The following is a 20,687-nucleotide window of genomic DNA, read 5'->3' as shown; positions in this document are numbered from 1 at the left end:
CGAACATGAACAAAGAATTGTGTTCGTTTAATTAAACGAACGAACATGAACACATGTTTCGTTCGTTCATTTATGTTCGTGAACGTTCGTTTATGTTCGTTTAAGTGTTCGTTTATGTTCGTTTATTTATGTTCGTTTATTATTAATATTTGAATTTTATAAGTTATATTAAACTTGGAATTCACTGACGTTCCGAACTTCAAACTCTACACAACCCTAAAAGAAAAAAAAAAGAATAATAACCATTAAATAACCCTAAATAATAGGTTAATCTCATTCTCTCACAAGTAAACCTAGCGCCGCTCATGTCATCTCTTATTCTCCAGATCTCCACCATCGGCGCTCATCTCTGATTCTCCAGATCGCCACCATCGCCACTCGCCACTCGCCACCATCTCCGGCTCTGATCTCCATCTCCGGCTCTGCTCTCGCAACCCTTTCACTGTAAAGTAAGTTTTCTACATGTATCTCACAATTTTTTTTAAAGATTTGGATATGTAGCCTTTATAATATGTAGGATTCATATTAAGAAACATATTAAGAAAATCATATTAAGAATACCCTTTCACAGTAAATATATTTTAAGGATTCATATTAAGAAAATCATATTAAGAAACATATTAACTTAATATGTTTCTTAATAATAGCTGTAGTTGTAGCTAATATTATTAAGAATATCCTTTCATCTCTGTTTGTTTACCAATTCTGTTTGTTTAGTACATGAGTGTTTATATTAGTTGCAATTAGCCATTGAATACAATATAGTTTTGTATATAAAAAACTATGTGTATTTGAATCATTATCTGAATTTGTAAGTTTTGTTTTTTTGTTTTAGGATATCAATCGAGACTTGAGTGATGTCTAGACCTGGTTCGAATGATACAGAATTTCAAGCAAGTGCGGATACTCCAATGTCGGAAAAGGAGCCTAGTAGCGATGATGTTATAATAGTTAATGATGAAGAAGTGAATGCGAATGAAACTGAAGAAAATAATGTGGTAGAAGAGGAAGAAAATAATGATAAAGATGAAGTGCATTACACTAAACGGAAAAGAAAGTTTACATCACGTGCTTGGGATCATTTTCGTAAAATAACAGCTGCTGATGGAACTAAACTCGTTATATGTTTGCATTGTAATGAGAAAATAAAGGAGCCTAAGGATAGTTCCACCACACCATTAATTAGGCACATGAATAATTATTGCCCGAAATTTAAAGCTGCTGCTGCTAAAGGACAATTAAAGTTAAATGTATCTTCTGGAAATGCATCGGGTTCTTCATCAATGGTCCAAAACTGGAAGTTTAGCAATGCTAAGATGCGGGAGATAGCATCTCATATGATTATGGTGCATGAACTACCGTTTAATTTTGTTGAGTATGAGTTGTTTAACGTGTTGATGAAGGAAGCTAATCCAGAATTTGAAAAGATCTCACGTGCAGCAGCTCGACAAGATTGTATTTCTAGTTACGATCTTGGAAAGAAAAGAATTCAAAAAATGTTGAAAAATGTCAAGCGTGTGAGTATCACAACTGAGATGTGGACATCTCTTCAAAATATACATTACATGGTAGTTACATGCCATTTTGTAGACTCGGATTTTGATCTTCACAAACACATATTGAGTTTTGTAGATGTACCTCCGCCATATACCGGAGTAAATATCTATGATTGCTTATATAAGTGTTTAAAAGATTGGAATATTGAGATGAAGGTGACTACGTTGACTGTTGACAATACTAAGACTAATGATGTGGTAGCTCGAATGTTGTTAGAAAATTTAAATCTTCAAAAGAAACTTCCTCTCAATGGAAAATTATTCCATGTTCGTTGCTGTGCGCACATTCTCAACTTGTTATATCAAGACGGTTTAACGGAAATTAAACATATAATTCACAAAGTTCGTGAGAGCGTGAAACATGTGGGTGCCTCTCCGGGACGATTGCATCTCTTTACTGAGCTCACCAAACAGTTACAGCTGAAAAATAAGCATCTTATCTTGGATGTTACTACTCGGTGGAATGCAACTTATGCTATGTTATCTACGGCCTTGGAATTTAAAAAAGTTTTTGTTAATTATGCCGACCAAGAAAGTACATACAAGACATTGCCAAGTAGTGATGACTGGGATAAAGTCGACAATGTATGCTCGTTCCTTTCACTCTTCAACGAGGCTACCAAAATAATTTCAGGTAAGCGTTCTCCACCAATATTGAATAAGCTAATATGTTGCTTGTATTTTATTCATATATGTTTGTATTTTATTCAAAAATTAAGCTAACTGATCAGGCTACCAAAATAATTTCTTGTACTTTGTTCATATATGTTTGTATTTTATTCAAAATTAAGGTAACTGATCACTGATCAGATCTAACACAAAGTCCTTTCCAAATATGTAATATCATATATGTAATATTTGGCTAACTGATCAGATCTAACACAAAGTCCTTTTCAAATATGTAATATCATATATGCCCTTTTTAGATCTAACACATTAAGAATTTTATTAAAACACATGTAGTTTATTCATATATGTAATATTTGGCCATCATTTTCACGAGTTCTTTTAATTAAAACACATGTAGTTCATTTTTTTAATTATTTTTTAATCTTGTAGGTTCCGAGTATCCAACTTCTAATCTATTTCTTAGTGAGTTATATGTTATAAAGGAAGCATTGGATAAAGTAGCTTTAAACAAGGATGATTGCATGAATTCAATGACCCTTAAGATGAAAGGAAAATTTGATAAGTATTAGGGTTCTTCTAATCTGTTGATTTCTTTTGGTGCTATATTGGACCCTAGGTATAAAATGGTGTTAATCAATTTTTCTTTCAAGATAATATATTCTGAAGATTTATGGGAAGTAGAAGCTCAAATTGTTCATGATGCTTTAGAGGATTTGTTTGAAGAATATGTCAAGGCACATAAAGAATCCAATACTGTTCAATCCAACAGTGGAAGCGGGATCAAAGCTGGTACTTCTAACAGCTCTAGCTTCACCCCCTCTCGATTTAGTATGAACACAGGTAGCGCTAAGTTCGCCCAACATGTCAGAAGTGTTAATATCGTTGAACGCGTGAAGTCAGAGTTAGCCACTTATTTAGATGAAGGAATATTGTGTGAGGTTGATACAAAGTTTGATGCATTGAAATGGTGGAAGGAAAGTAGACATAAGTATAGAATTTTGTCTAAAATGGCGGCTGATATCTTTTCTGTTCCGATAACAACTGTTGCTTCCGAATCAGCTTTCAGCGCCGGTGGGAGGGTTATTGACCCACATCGTTCATGTTTAGGAACGGAGATGGTAGACACGCTTGTTTGTGGAGCTGATTGGTATCGTCATTATTATGGATTACATAAAAAGAAAACCAAGGTGATTTTCTTATTCTTTCAACTATAATATCATTATTATTCTACTACTATAATTTTTTTTCATTGTAAACCGTAGGAAAATGGCGATATTGCATACGTCATGCTTGAATGAAAATACGGTGAAGTATTTAATATTGTGTTATTGGTTTCGCAAATATAAAATGTAATTAGAACCACTAATAGCATCTATTTCATATCTCTCTCTCTCTTTTATTATAGGTTTAACATGGATGGAAGACTTTGGAAAACACGTCTTGGATGAAACAAGGATGAACGATTGATTTTTTTGTTGCAATCATGCTGAACTTTTTGATAGTTTCTTGAAGGATCATTTTCATTTACTTGTAAACAACTAACTATTTTGATGTTATTTTTGGATGAATTATGCAGTTCATGGCTGTGCATTTATGTTTGTTTATTGTTCATATATGTTCGTTTAATGTTCATTTAGTGTTCATATATGTTCGTTTAGTGTTCATATATGTTCGTTTAGATGTTCGTTTAAGTGTTCATTTATGTTCGTTTATGTTCACGAACTGTTCGTTGAGTTTTTAAATGATCGAACACGAACGAACACGAACATGACCACTTTTTTAACAAACGAACACGAACATTTATTTCATGTTCGTTTAAGTGTTCGAGGTCGAGTTCGAGTTCGTCTAAAGTTAAACGAACGAACACGAACAAGCCCATGTTCGTGTTCGATCGGATCATTTACAGGCCTATGAACATCACATGAGTATTAGCAGTATTGATGAATGACGCTTAAGAAACGTGAGTAACATAGAGCTCTGATCTTAAACCAGCTCTGTTTAATTCTATATGTGTACAAAGGTGGTAGAGTCTGCACGTTGTTAAAGTGAAATTGATGTGGTAAAGTGTGTAAAAAGAATCGTATGAAGGCACAATAACTATATCAAGTGGTGTAGCTCGCACGTTACGACAATGACATTGACATGATGAAGTCTGTAAAGAGAATCGTATGAAGTTGTTGTGGCTTCATTTGAACTATCAGAACGTAGATTAAAAAATATGTAATGAGGATAATTTAAAAGAAGCACGTTGAAGTGTTGGTAAAAATAAGCACGCAAAGAGAATTGTATGAAGTTTTGACAATGCGACTAAAATATAAAAATGTAGACAAAAAAGTTGCGGGGTAAATTTTAAAGAAGCACGTCGAAATGCTAATAAAAATAAACATACCAAAATAGTAAATATGAAGGTATATAAAACATCATATTTTATAAATAAGGTGTACCAAAAATAAAAAAAAGTAAAAGATCAAAACCTTGACCTTATATAACTTGTAGACTATCACGCGCAAATACATTCGACTTTCAATCGCTTTTACAACCATTTTATTTTCTCTTCGTAAATCTTATTAGTGTTTGTGTTAAAAAAAAGAGTAAAAGACCAAAACCTTGACCTCTATGTACACTATTAACCATTTTTTATATTTAGCTTATCAAAACGATTTGTATTTATATATCTGTATGTAGACCATTGACCTTTATTTGTGTTTAACTAATAAAAAATTATACAACATTTTGCGGGTAAGTTATTCCCACGTGTACATTGTGGGCGTGCACCGACTCAAACCTCTTAGAATGACTTTAATGTATTATATTACATCTTAGACCAATAATACAATATTTCATCATACTTTAAAGAGTCGTCCTCTCGATTGTCCGGCAATAAATATACATTATTGACCTTTATATGTGTAGGGGTATGGTACTAAACCCGGTTTTACGACCCTAAATTTATTATGTTTGGCTTATTTTATTATATGGACTAATACAATGTTATTGGGCTGAGGGGGTTTTGTGGAGGTAACCCTAACTGGGCTAGGCCCATTAGGGTACCATGATGGTGGCCATGAGGCTCTCTATATAAGGAGATCTCCACCTCCTTATTAAAGGGTCATGCTCAATAAGAGCCACCACCACTTTTTTGTGTCTGTAAACAAGAGATCTTTGAGATTTCTTAGCAGTCACCTCCACACCCCCGAAAAACCATTGCAGGTCTCAAGCAACCGCAGAAGAAGATCAAGACGTGGTTCGTTCATCTCGAAAATCCATGGAAACATTGTCATGGATCAGGTCAGATTCATTTCATGCTTCGACATTGGCGCCATCCGTGGGACAGCAACGAACTACCCTTCGATCTTCATCTCGGCTGTCAGATCTCCCCCAGGAAAAACCCAGATCTGGAAGTTTACAGAAAAAGGCTTCAAGGCTTGTTCTATTAAAGCTCAAAAAGATCCATAGACCTAAAAGAGGCTTCCAGATCTGTGCAAAAAGAAACTGCCTGATTCGAATGATCAAGTCTCCGGATCTGTGATGGTTTTAAATCCGCTCCGAGCTTCAGATCTATCTAGATCTGATTTACAGATCTAGATCTAGATTACAGACCTGGATTTTAGGTTTAAAATTGCAGATCTAACTCTTAAATTGCAGATCCAAAAATTACCAGACTCCCGCCGCCATGTACGCGCGCCCGCGGATTCTCACTCCGCAGCCATGCATGTGCCGCCGCGGGAACCACCATGTGGGTTTCGCGCAAAAGACCTCCACCATGTGGGTTTTGCGCAGAAGACTGCCATCACGCATGCTCGCCAGTGGGACACCATTCCGCCAACATGCGTGAGCGCCCGTGGAAACCACCGCGGAAACCACCATGTGGGTTTTGCGCAAGATACCTACGCCACGCGCGCGCGCTCGCGAGTCACCACTCCATCGCCGTGCATGCGCGCATCAGGCCAAGCGCCATACTTAAAGGTCGGGAATCCTCATAATATCCCATATGGCTACGCGCCATACTTAAAGGTTGGGAATTCTCATAATATCCCATATGGCTACGCGCCATACTTAAGGTTGGGAATCCTCATAATATCCCATATGGCTACACGCCATACTTAAAGGTTGGGAATCCTCATAATATCCCATATGGCTACGCGCCATACTTAAGGTTGGGAATCCTCATAATATCCCATATGGCTACACGCCATGCTTAAAGGTTGGGAATCCTCATAATATCCCATATGGCTACGCGCCATACTTAAGGTTGGGAATCCTCATAAACCCATCAGGCCAAGCGCCATCCTTAAAGGTCGGGAATCCTCATAATATCCCATATGGCTACGCGCCATACTTAAAGGTCGGGAATCCTCGTAATATCCCATATGGCTACGCGCCATACTTAAAGGTCGGGAATCCTCGTAATATCCCATATGGCTACGCGCCATACTTAAAGGTCGGGAATCATCGTAATATCCCATATGGCTACGCGCCATACTTAAAGGTTGGGAATCCTCATAATATCCCATATGGTTACACGCCATACTTAAAGGTTGGGAATCCTCATAATATCCCATATGGCTACGCGCCATACTTAAGGTTGGGAATCCTCATAAGCCCATACGGCTTCGCGCCACATGCTCACACATATCACACAGTCTACGCGCACGCGCACGCAACATCTGCGCGTGGCGCGGGACATAAAGTCTACGCGCACGCGCATGCAACATCTGCGCGTGGCGCATAACACAAAGCCAGAGCCTATGCGCACGCGCATGCAACATCTGCGCGCGTCGCATGACGCGCAGTCTACGCGCACGCGCAAGTTTCATTATTATTATAGCTCGTAAGTCGCCATGCGCGCAGGCTTTATTATTCTTTTAGCTCGTAAGTCGCCTCACGCGCAAGCTTCATTATTATTATAGCTCGTAAGTCGCCTCACGCGCAAGCTTCATTATTATTATAGCTCGTAAGCCGCAACTCGCGCAAGCTTTATTATCCATACAGCTCATAAGACGCCTCGCGCGCAAGCTGTTATTATTCTTATAGCTCGTAAGACGCCACGCGCGCAAGCTTTATTATTCATACAGCTCATAAGACGCCTCGCGCGTAAGCTGTTAGTATTCTTATAGCTCGTAAGACGCCTCGCGCGCAAGCTTTTATTATTCTTATAGCTCGTAAGACGCCACGCGCGCAGGCTGCATTATTCTCATAGATCCGTAAGTCGCCTCGCGCGCAGGCTTAATTATTTTTACAGCTCGTAAGTCGCCTCACGCGCGCAAGCTTTATTATTCATATAGCTCGTAAGACGCCTCGCGCGCAAGTTTTTATTATTCCTATAGCTCGTAAGTCGCCTCGCGCGCAAGCTTTATTATTCTCATAGCTTGTAAGTCGCCTCGCGCGCAGGTTTTTTTTATTCGACGTGCTATATCTTATTCATGCTAGTGCACAATCATTATTATAAACACCACAACACGTCACCATCATGAAGAAAACCTCCCAAAACTTAAAGACAATAAAGACAAGGCCGAAGAAAAGGGAAAAAACCGCCTCATGGCCTAACACACCTCATAAAGTCCAGCGCTCCACCTAGACGCTTGCGCGCCCAGGAGCAACGCTGGACTTGGGGGGGCTTGTAGGGGTATGGTACTAAACCCGATTTTACGACCCTAAATTTATTATGTTTGGCTTATTTTATTATATGGACTAATACAATGTTATTGGGCTGAGGGAGTTTTGTGGAGTTAACCCTAACTGGGCTAGGCCCATTAGGGTACCATGATGGTGGCCATGAGGCTCTCTATATAAAGAGATCTCCACCTCCTTATTAAAGGGTCATGCTCAATAAGAGCCACCACCACTTTTTTGTGTCTGTAAACAAGAGATCTTTGAAATTTCTTAGCAGTCACCTCCACACCCCCGAAAAACCATTGCAGGTCTCAAGCAACCGCAGAAGAAGATCAAGACGTGGTTCGTTCATCTCGAAAATCCGTGGAAACATTGTCATGGATCAGGTCAGATTCATTTCATGCTTCGACAATATGTATTTATAAATCGAAAGAAACTTCTATCCTCCAATTAAAAAAAGAAAAACTAGTAGAAAGTTCCAAAAAGTGGAAAACCAAATTATGCAAATAATGTTGCAATATTCATGATCAAATTGTCCCTCTTTAGACTTCTACCAAACTCCCGATTAAGCACCTCAATTTATAAATGCATGCACGATGCTAATGGTGAGGATGGTTAACTTTGAACAAGTGAAGCGTTTGAGAAGTAGAGAAGGTTGCCATTTTATTATAGGAAGAGAGAGAAATCGAAAATTTATTAACTGAGATAAGTTGTATCTATTAATATGAAGTTTTTATTTAAATGTTTTCTCAATCACAAAGATAATAATAAAACTATAAGCTTCTTGTAGTCGAACTATTTTATAATAAAATGTTCTTTTTTGTAAATGTAGAATTTAAGACCTTGGATTCTCATAATGTGTATCTTGACAAGAAAATAAATAAAAGATAAGTAGAGTGAAAGTATATGTATAATTAGCATAAAAGTGCTATATATTTTTAAAGATTCAAACCCATTGGGCTACATGTATCCAGCTATCATTCTTCTCTTATTTGATCAATTTGCCCCTTACCTTTTGACTTATTTTAACTAACCAGTTATGTCCGTAAGGCCCATTGACAGCCATTGGCCCACAGTTAACTTTGTAGTTTGTACCACCAATTCGGCTGTGACCATTGACTACCTATTAGCATGCGCCGCCCTCCCCTCTCCTACTCGAGTATCTCTTTCGGCTTTGTTTTGTGGATTGCGGAACTCGCTCGTGGTATAGACATTTGACCGCTGTAAAAGTTACCATTCTCTCTCTCTCTCCAAATTAAATAGCGCTTCTCATAAATACATGTTTAAACTTACAAAATAATACACTATTTTCTTTCTAAGTCTCTATCACCTTTCTCTCTATTTTAATCATGAATCCAATAACCCGGTGAACAGAAACAATGTTAGCCATCATATACCAAACTGGAGACGTGAACCGTGTTGACACCCGTTGAGAAAGGTGTGTTGTCGATGGCATGAGTGAAGATCTTCAATACTAGTCACAATGTTAGGTTTTTTGGTTCAAGCACGAGTGAACCAAAAGTTTTCACTTCTTTTATTTCAACTTTCTTAACGTATAAGTTTCTAGCTTGCACAATTAAATAAAATTGATTTCATTTTGAAAACAAATTGAGATTCCAATTTTTTTATTTAATCTGTGTAATACACAAGTTTTTAGTGTTTGCATGTCCGTGTGTGTGTATATATATATATTTAGAGAGAGAGAGAGAGATAACTCCTCTGTATACACTAGATTTACATGACCGTGGGATGACAAAACCACACCCTTGGGTCAAAGGAACCACACATGCATCTGAATTAGGAACTACAACTGTAGTATATGCTGCATATATTGCAATATGCCGGATATATGTACGTAATAAGTAAATCAACCACTATGGGATGACAAGTCCACACCTGTGGGTCAAAAGAACCACAACCGTGATCTAATAGAGTTATCTATTTCTTTCGTTACACACAAATTAGTAAATGATTGTTACTTTTCACTCTCCTCTTTCTTTGCTTAAATTACTAGAAAGGTGATTGCGTAATGCGGCAGTACTGGATAGTTGGATACATACACTTGTAGTCATGTAAAGTGTTATGTTTGTGGTCTTTTTTGATAAAAAAAAAACTATAACGATGTCATTTTCAATTAAAAAGAATAAAATGCCCATATTTATGATTTATTTTAAACATATGAAAAAGTTACGCCTATATAAAAAATTATGGAGGAAGTTGGTTTAAATACCAACAACATGTTTAAAATACTTGTAGAATATGTTAAGAAAGTTGTAATTTTTTAAATATTTTAAATTATGTAACTTTTTTTTCTGTATTTTTCATATGTATAATAATTCTAAATGTTTTACTAGATATTGATAAGTTTGTTTCACACACTTGTTTTTTTGTTAATCTAGATCTTTTTTTACTACCTTTTACTTTTCTCATCTTTTTTCTACACCTAATAAATTATATATAAGTGTGTTTTAATTCTTCTTTTTATTTTCTAAATATTTATTACTAACTATTTAAAATTTAATTTGATATTTTCTTTATTTGTCATTGAGAAAAAAAATCTTTTATTCAACCTATATGGTCACAAATTTTTAGCCTAGTTTATGATTTTGTAAAGTTGTGTTTCATCAATTTTGATTGAAATGTAAATAAGTAGAGTTTTTGAGCTCAACTTATTTTGAATTTATTTCTAACATCCTACTTTCGGCTATTATAATAAAATAAATTTCATTCATTTTATAAAGTGTCGTGTGTCAATTTAAATAAATAAATTAATAGAAGGTGGGCTTGGACTTTAGAAGATGGAAAATAAGGAATGGAATGGGCCTTCGGTCCATGGGCTTAAGGGAGTATAAATACCCCAAAAGAGTATAAATACCCCTTAAACCCTAAACCTTTCCATTTTTATCCATTCTCTACACCTTGGAAAACACACACACCATCCTATAACCCGAACCAAGATCCGAAGTCGACACCCAAGATTGTTGGTGCTAGATCGTTGTGACGAAGCAAAACAACATCAAAGACCAGCTCGTGTTCGAATACCGACTCGTCTAAGGTACGTTTATATTTAGAAATCGTTCATATAGGTTCGGTTTGATTAAGGAAATCATAGATCTGTGTTATTTTGTTATAAACGAATCCAAAACAACAAATCTTATGGAAATTGGCTAACATTTGATGGGTTAATTGTAAACCTAAGTAAACCCGTAACCTATATGCCTAAATCTCACCCCTTAAACATCGATGTTAGGCCGATTTGATGGTTGGGGTTTGTAGGCGTTGGTCAGACGATTCCGTCGAAACCAAAATCGTGATATTTGGTTAAGAAACGAAGGTTTAATTGCAGATCTAAGATCTGTTGACTATTTGCTGTTCTTGACGATTTTGACTTTGACCCTTGAGTCAAAGTCTGGATAAGAACTATTGGTGATTCGTTATGGGTGATTCTTTAGCTAGTTCGTTATGGGAGCTTAGCGAATCAGAGGGTGATTCGTTAGCTAATTCGTTATGGGAGCTTAGCGAATCAGAGGGTGATTGGTGATTCGTTAGCTAATTCGTTATGGGAGCTTAGCGAATCAGAGGGTGATTCGTTAGCTAGTTCGTTATGGGAGCTTAGCGAATCAGAGGGTGATTCGTTAGCTAGTTCGTTATGGGAGCTTAGCGAATCAGAGGGTGATTCGTTAGCTAGTTCGTTATGGGAGCTTAGCGAATCAGAGGGTGATTCGTTAGCTAGTTCGTTATGAGAGCTTAGCGAATTAGAGGGTGATTCTTTACCCAATTCGTCAAGGGCAAAGTAACGAACTATGAGTTTAATATAAAGACAGAATGGTCCCTGGACTTAGAAAAGAATTATATAATTACATAACAGCCCTTGGAGTTTGGCAATTTATAAAAGATACCTTTAAAGGTAAATGAGTAACGATTAACTAACCAGGTAATAATTTAATGAAGTAAAACAGCTTAGACGTGTAAGACTAATTAAGTAGCAATGAGATGACTAGAGCGGTACTTAATACTGTAATTATTATACAGTTAGTCGTGCACAGCTCAAGAAGGGAATAACCGTAAACGGTAAACGCAACCTCATTGAGGTGAGTTTCTAGCCCCACTTCCTTGTTATGTTTTCGGGGCTGTGTGCATACTCGATGTGATAGTTAATACACTTACCTTAAGTGGTAAGTGTATGCCTCGTATGATTTATGTATGATGATTGCTTGACGGTGCGTGAACGATCTTCGGATATTGCATGTACCGTTAGGTGGTAGTTAAAGATATGATTGATACGTATGATGCAAGATATGATGTATGTATGAATATATGACGTATGCATAATGTATGTATGTTATGTTGATGGTGCGTGAACGCTCTTCGGAGATTGCACGTATTGTCAATGAAATTATGTAAGAGCAGGTATGGTACAGTGGCATGAAACAAAGGGACCAGACCCTAATAATATATGTGATGGTAGGGACTAGACCCTAATAATATCTGTGATGTTAGGGACCAGTCCCTTATAATATATGTGATGTTAGGGACCAGACCCTTATAATATCTGTGAGGTTATAGAGCGGAAGGCTCTTTAAATAGGATGGATAGCTACGTATGAAAAGTAAGTATGAATAATGTACACTCCTTCGGGCACGTGTATAAGTATGAGAACAGATTGTATGTTGTATGATTAACTAGAACTCACTCAGCGTAGCTGACTTTTAGTATGCACGCATGTGAGTAGATTGAGGCAGCTTGCATAAGAGGAAGCACATGGCATGAACATGAAAACAGCTGGCATCTCAAGAAATGTTATGTTATTCTAAAGACAATGTTTTATGTTTTAAATAATTTGAATGCCCGTTAAGACAACAAAGTATGGTTTTGTAGTATGATGGTTTGAATGTTTTAATATTCCGCGAATGTATTAATTAACTCTGATATTTAGAACTGCGTTTATGAGTAAATCCAACACGAAAGTAGGGCTACCGGTAACGGGGCCTTACATGGCTCATGAGAGGTTTTTCATACTCAAGTTCGATTCGACCTCCCTTATTCATTATTAATACAAAAAAGTTGGCCTAATGCAACATTTATTTTACAAAAATAAGTGCGTTAGACTTAATCAAACAATTTCTTTTTTACCTATTGCCAATCTTTTCCAAATTGTTAAAATTTACTTAGATAATAGTATCGTTTAGGCTTGCAGGCCTTAATAAAGCTTGATATGCAGAGATCAAACCCGAGCTCTCTTATTACATGAACTCTAATATTAGTTTGGGTTTAGGCTTGAACTTGCTTAAACTCGACTTGATTCGAGCTTTTGATGAGAGGGTCTCAAGTAACTTGTTAATAACTCGGCTTGTATACACTCATGTGAAATTACAATACTTTTGTAAAAGAATGACTAAAATTGGTCTTTGAAGAGGTAGGTCCCAGCAAAGGTGGTTAGGACCCGCAAGACTTCCTTAAAAGGAGACGTCTGCGCAGTTGAACACGCAAGACTCCTTAAACGGACGTCTGCGCAGTTGAACCCGCAGACTTCACCATAGGGACGTCTGCGCCGCGACCTACCAAACCCGCAGGACCCACCACGCTCAGAGTTGTGACGACCTCACATGCGGTATGCAAGCTGGTCCCGCAGGAAATGCCTCCCTATGGTTTCCAAGTATCCCCTGTTCCCGCAGGTGCGGATACCCGCCATTAGGGACTGGCCACCCGCGCAGCATGGCTACACGCATAAGGCTCAGACTCATAATAATTCAGTAGTCACCTGAAGGAATGAGCAAAGCCGGGAACATTCCCGCATAAAGGCGGGAGGGGGAAAACTCCCGCCTAAATGAGCCAGTCCGTATAATAATGGAGGATCTTTTGTGTGATACCTGACGAGGTATGGACAAAAGATCTGACCAACGATACGACAGCTCACTGACAGCAGCATGGCAGACAACACGCCACAGCACTGTGACCAATAGCCGCCGCCTGCTCACCAACTCCTGCCATACCACGTGCCTAGCCTGTAGTTGGTGGAAAAGGAAAAGTGAACAGCACGCCTGGTCACTGTCAGCCGCTGCCTATCCACCAATTACCAGCAGAGCACGTGCGTAGGCCACAGTTGGCAGAGTAGTAGGCCGGCTAAACCTCCTTGGAAACCTACCTTCGGCTATAAAAGACATCAAATGGTAATATCATTTCATCATCTAATATCTTGTATAATTTACCTGATAACTGCTCTAGTATTAATAATATACTTTTATATTCAAAGAGTAATATAGACTGATTCTCACGCCGGAGGGTGGTCACAAGGAGGAACCCCCCCCCCCCTTTCTTAGTGACGAGCTCACGGTGTCTGTTTTGCAGGTTATCGGAAGAACCATCTTGCCGGAATTAACCCCTCGTGGGAAACGTCTATCTAACCCTCAGGTTACTCGTAATCTGTCGGGGTTTGACTGGTGTTTCTTCAGTCTTCATGCAACAATTGAGATACTTAAGGCTGATTAGCAACGTGTATAAATCACTCTACAATTACTAGATGCAATTTATTTAGCCGTTGATTACCAAAATCATATTATGCCAATACATTTTTATAACATTACTGATATTTGTTATATATATTCTGTTTTTTTAGAAAGTAGACAAAAAAATAAGCTACCGGTAGATCTATCCTATAGCTTTCATAGCATAAAAAGTATGATATTTGTATAAAAACACTGTGGATGCATGTGTCACAATAATGTTTGATATTAAAACGAGTGAAAGTGTAAAACTGTAAACGGGTGTGCCGGAAAAGATAGCGACGGCGTGCGGCAGTAGGGTTGGCGAGGCTACTGCTCCTAGTTGACTCTTCACTGTTGCCCATTTCACCATCTCTCCACAACCACCACTTTACAAACATCTTTCATTTTTATAATTTTCTTCTCACCTAACGGCCAAAAACAAATAAAAAAGATGGTAAGGATGTGAAACACAAATGCTTTATATAGGATGGTGTAGTTGAAGTTGTTTAAATAATTAGGAAATCCAGATAAACTTTGTTTGCATGTCAGGAGGCGTGCGATGCACACTTGTTTGATAACACATGATTTCCGGGTTTGATGAAATACTTGACTGACTAGCTATGAGGCATTGTCAACCGAAGTACCCGCCAAAACTATTGATTTGAACCATATCTAACAAACCCACAAAAACAATGATGTATCAGTTCGTGCCAACCGAATCACCCACCAAACTCATGCACTTGTTTATGAGAATATGTTGTCGTTTTTAACAAAACAATGTGATGATTTGGTACTTGTAGAAATATACTTTTGTTATATTTTGGTGTTGAACACTTAAGATTGTTTTCGTTTTGTTTTGGTAATTATTTTCTTAAAACATTTTTCATCACCATATTCCACTATACCCTACACTTTAAGGATTTAAGCTTAGTAGCTTACTACCACATTTTTATAACTACCTGCTAAGACTTTGAATAACCCATCAAAATACTTAGCTAGTACAATTTCAAAAGATTATCTAGAGTAATTCTATACATGGAAGAAGTTATTAGCTTTTGATGATGCGGTACATTCGAGTCATAATTGTTACTATGAATTATTTGGGTTAATGAGACATAACTGGATTATTAAAAATTCAACCTGAATAATTATTTTTTGTATTTTTACAATCTTTTACATATTTTTTTTAAGAGAACACTATTATGAAGTTGGTTATTTGTATTTTTCTCTCATCAAAAAGAAATATAAATCGAGATAATTCAGCATGATACAAAATAGAGATGAAAAGTCGATCAGAAAGGCCGACAATTATAACAAGGATGTAACATCAAACAATGAAGATACCCGACAAAATCCCACTCCATTTATCCAAAGTACACTTGAAATAAAATAACACTTTTTAACCAAATATTTTTTAAAATTTTTTAATAAAATATGCACATTATAATAAAGGTGATTTTATAAAAGTAAAGTTGCATTGAGATTAAGATATATTGAATCGATTTAATCCAACTTATATTACATTCGTCTTTAATATTTTTAACTTAAGCCGATTGTTGTGGATTAACCCCGGGGCCGCAACTACCATTCATGTTGGCCACCATTCACCACGTTCCATAGTGCTAGCCTCTTCTAGTGTTAACCCCTTACCACCCCCGCCATTTCCGCCTCCATAATGCCCCGTTAACCCTTTTGGCACGGTGTTTAACACCACCCCTGCTAACTCGGCGTCACCATTAGCCCATAACGATTAACCTTAGATATTTACTTAATGTTTTTAAAACTAAACATGTTATTAAAGCCATTGTTTCACATATTAAATAGTTTCGTATTCAAATATAACATCTTTATCAATTAAAGACGTTAAGAATACAAAAAAGTATATATAGAGTGACATAATCTAAAAATCTCAAACATCTATCATTAAAATATAAACATGTTCAAAGTTCTTTTCAAAAAAATTATAAACGAGGCAATCAAACATAAAATGTTAAAACACATGTTCCTTTTTACTAACACCAATATGAATGATCACGCAATTTTAATCTTCTATTGTTCATTTGCTTATTGATTTTTAAGAAAACTGTACGAATCTTACCTTTTGGAAGTTTTAAAAGATGGGTAATTTTGAAAGATTAATATGTAATATTTAAAACAAAATTAAAGTTATAATGTGTGACGGATGAGTTTTCACTATTTGATTTAAAAAGTATCGTCATGTCACTGTCACATAGACAAATAGGCATTCGCTAACTTTTTCATAAAAAACGCGTAATATTTTAACTATTTATTATTTAATGACGACCCTCTCATTCTCTTTTAAACGGTGTTTGGCACCGAATTAAGGTAACATGGCAGTGGTTTAATGGTCTCTACACATTGTCTTAGTAACAGTGGTATAAACATCTCTTAAGTCATACATAAGATATAAAGATCGATATGCTAGTTGCTAACAACTTGAATCAACCGAGGCTCGATCATAAATTGTATTTTATTCAATAAGAAAACTTAGAACTTAATATACAAAGCTTAATAAAACTCGAAAGCCTAAACAAACATAATTAAAACAATAAACGATCAAAAACATGTATATAAATAAATGAAAGTAATAATAAACTAATTGTAACGTAAGTCTAACTCGATTAGTCGAGTTTGTAATCTTTACTATATATAATACACCAAACAAGGATAAATTAAGACACATTTTTTAAGGGATTTACAATTTGTAAGGCATAAAGTACAAGTGTAATAAAAGACAAAATGGTCTTTTAAACACAATCAACACACGTTCATTTGAATTCAACAAATATGTTACAAGTTTGGTACCTTAACTTTAATCAAATTTTGTTAATTTAAGAAAATAATTACAACTTTTATCCCTAATAGTTAACCAATTTTTACTCTAACTTTATTCTTTTTGATTTTCTTGTTATATCTTTTACAAAAATATGATTAAAACAAAATTTTAACATACCCATTTAACGAGCTTATTATTATTGACGTGGCAATATAATTTTTTTTAAAACAGATAAACGGTTTAAATTGTACAAGTCATTAATGCATGGATATATGCATGAATGTACAAGTTAGTTTTACAAGTAAAATTAATTACAAGTATAGTACCTCAACTTACACAAAATTTATTATTTTAAGGGTTAGTTACAACTTTGCCCCCTCATGTTTATATAAATATTATTATCTTTTGATATGTTTTACAAAAATATGATTATAAGTACTCAAATTATATAAATATCAAAATAATCAAGGCAAAATCGAGTTTAAGATTTTATCTTTAATTTCGAGCAGAGCTGAGTCGGCTCGGTATGATGTTCGACTCGAGCTAGGCTTGGCTCGCCAACAGCCTTTTAAGTGTTGTTTCCCGCTACATCGTGCGGGCATCTGACTAGTATTACTAACGAATCAAAAGCTCAAGCTTTAGACATAAAAATTAACAAATCGAGCTCGAATACAAGAAATTCAACAACCCAAACTCAAATTTAACTAAGCTCGGGCTCGACTCGACTCCACTCCAATTGCTTTACAATGAGAAATAGTGTAGTTAATTTATAATTACAATTACATGAAGAGATTATTAACAATGGAAGGATTATTATGAAGATTAGTTGTGGCATATATAGGTAACTCTTCTTGATTACTATGAACTCGTATAGGAGAAAGGTTGCTAAGCTCAAATAAATCCGAACTTGAATCACTCTTCCCATCTTCATCTTCATCACATTCAACTTTCTTCAACAAATCCCTTGCAACTTCACAAATATTGCGATTATTATCACCGATTAACGCCGAATCAGTTTCGTCATCGATGACACCACTTATCGGACAAAACGTTACCGACTTTTGCACCTTGTTTATCAACTTGCCTCTAGACGGCGGTGTTTTAGCTAGGCATGAACGCAAAACCGAAGATGCTGATGAACACGTGGACGCGTATTGAGACGTTGATTTTCTGTTTAACTGAGTATTCACCACCTCTGTATGATATCCGGCCGTGTTTGATTTCTTATTATTATTTCCGGTAGTGAATACTGAACTTAAAAATGCGGATAACCGACCGCCTGGAGAAATCGGCTGCTTCACCTTCTTCAGTTCATTGTAGATCTTCCATGCTTTCAATTTCGTCTTCACGAATTTACCTTCGTCTTTAGCTTTTACTTGCAAGTCATTATCTGGATGCACGCCGGTGCGAATAGGTTTCGGTTTAACTAGTACACCGTACAACGACTCAGCTTTCGAATTGACGCAAAATGATTCACGTGTACATCTCATGGAGCTTCTATCGATACTCGACGCCGATGATCTTGCGGCTACTGGTGTTTCGTACGCTTTATTTTGCATCAGTTTTTGATACAAACAAGCTCGTTTATCATCATCATTATTATTAGTAGTATTATTATTACTATTATTAAAACAACGGTTCCTTGATTGAGCTGAATTGTTTTCTACCGATTTGCTCTGTTTCTTTCTTGGAGTTTCGCTGCAAACTGTCGATTGTTCGTCGATTGAGCGATAAATTTCGTCGAGAAGAGTGGAGGAGAAGGTTAGGTTGTCTTTGAATCTTTTGGAAGCAGAAGCATCCATTGTATCAATTGTATGAAGAAGAATTGGAATCACATTTTAAATCAAAAGTAAAGGGAAATGAAATGAATAATTAGGGTTTAGATCAAATTTGAAAACAGAGGAGAAGGGATGAGTTTGATGAGTGAGAGTCTGGACTACATCTCAAAGTTACGGTTCATTTATAAAGACGGGAATTCTCGACACATGTATTCTTATGCTTAGCAATTTTTTATATATTTGGGTCTCCAGCCCCTGAAGCTATTACGTTTTTTAAAAGAGTTCAACGGATCATGCACAGTAACTTATCGACGCCAAAGAACTATAACTTTGTTTTCAGTAGGATTGAGTTTGTTATTCAAAAGGGGGTGACGGCGCAGCTTGCTGCCCCCTTATCCACCTCTATATTATAATTAGATTTTTTTTATTTTTTATTTTTTAAAAAGACAGGGTTATTTCTTTATTACTGTTTAATTAAATTAATATTAATATACTATTTTTCATAAATCAAAATACTCTTTTTTTCTTTTTTCTTTTCCTACATGTTAATTATGAAAACAATTTTAGTTGATATGACAATTAGAATGCTAGAAATATGATGGAGAAACGTTTGATATTACGGCTAGTCGGCTACATGGCAGCTGGTAACTTCGAGTTGGTGCAAGTCTCCGTCATGCTTTGCCTATGTGACTATAAACCTTTTGAAGATGCATACAATACGAAATTTAGTAAGAAAAAAACTAAGATGTTTCATGTCATTAGTCTCATTAGTAAACAATCTGATGCACATTGTGGAAGATATTAAAGCTCTTCGTTTTTTCATCGGTGGAGAGTAAAGCTAAATTCGGTTATCGTAGAAGGCCCGGAGACATTTTGATATGTAAGAGGTTTTCGGTGTAGGTTTTTGTGAGTTTCCCTTTTGTGTTGTATGGTTCTTTTGTGGGTAGCAACTTGCTAGCCCCGGTGATTTTCACATTTTAATAAAATTATTTATTATTATTTTTTCTTATCTTTTTTGCCGTGTTTCGGATATTGAAAGAAAAAATCCACATTCAAATTCGGTGTCTAATCTTTTCCGCAATTGGTATCACAAGATCACGTAGGGACACAAGATCACTTATGGATGTAACATGTATTCTTTGATGTATGACAATTTAAAGTAACTTACGTTATTTGGTGTAACTTTGATGTGTAGGAACCGAATTCGTGATGAGTAAATAAACAGAAAATTAACAAACAGTTTTATTACTCATACAATACAATACAAGAATCTGAAATACAATACATAATCAAAGAAATAAACCAAATACAATACAAAAAAATGTAAACGGTTGGCTGAGGACCGTGTTGAACACGGGGCCCTTAAAACAATATTTCGAGTCTCTCAAGAGAACTCGTTGTTTCCCAGGGTACAACAGCCGGAGCAGTAGTACTGCCGGAGTTAACCGTAAACCTGAAAAATGTTCGAATAAAAGAAACCAGAAATGTAGAAGAAGAAGAAGTTGGAAAAACCTTGCAACAATGCTTGTGTTGTGTTAAGGTTTGGTGTGTGTTGCAACTTAGTTTACCTCTCTATTTATAGAGGAAAAACAAGGCACAAGTTCTCCATCCCACCAATGTGGGATACACCACTATAGTATTTTCATTCAAATACACAAATCACACATCGATATCTTATTCATCAATGTCTATTAGTGTGCATTTGTTGTGTCATAACAACCTACTAATGCACACGTAACAAATTTTCCAACAATCCCCCACATGAATGGAAATCGATTCTTCGAAGTAAGTTTCAGCAGTTGAGTATTGCCGGATAGGTAGGTGTTAC

General features: G+C 36.3%; 1 protein-coding gene and 1 pseudogene across 1 annotated transcript; one reads left to right on the top strand and one right to left on the bottom strand.

Annotated features, from left to right (window-relative positions):
- Nucleotides 1-841: 841 nt before the first annotated feature.
- LOC143552520 (zinc finger BED domain-containing protein RICESLEEPER 1-like) lies at nucleotides 842-3,484 on the top strand (annotated as a pseudogene).
- A 14,257-nt stretch (nucleotides 3,485-17,741) lies between these two features.
- On the bottom strand, nucleotides 17,742-19,073 carry LOC143553931 (protein BIG GRAIN 1-like B). Its single transcript, XM_077043814.1, has one exon. The coding sequence runs from the start codon at nucleotides 18,881-18,883 to the stop codon at nucleotides 17,861-17,863; it is 1,023 nt and encodes a 340-aa protein (XP_076899929.1). The 5' UTR covers nucleotides 18,884-19,073; the 3' UTR covers nucleotides 17,742-17,860.
- Nucleotides 19,074-20,687: the final 1,614 nt, after the last annotated feature.

The sequence above is a fragment of the Bidens hawaiensis genome, unplaced genomic scaffold, assembly GCF_021521415.1.
Source record: "Bidens hawaiensis isolate Kalapana, Puna unplaced genomic scaffold, B.hawaiensis_p1.1 tig00001032_1, whole genome shotgun sequence".
Taxonomy (NCBI): domain Eukaryota; kingdom Viridiplantae; phylum Streptophyta; class Magnoliopsida; order Asterales; family Asteraceae; genus Bidens; species Bidens hawaiensis.
The sequence above is the reverse complement of the archived record's forward strand: the minus strand, read 5'-3'. Positions and strand labels throughout refer to the sequence as shown.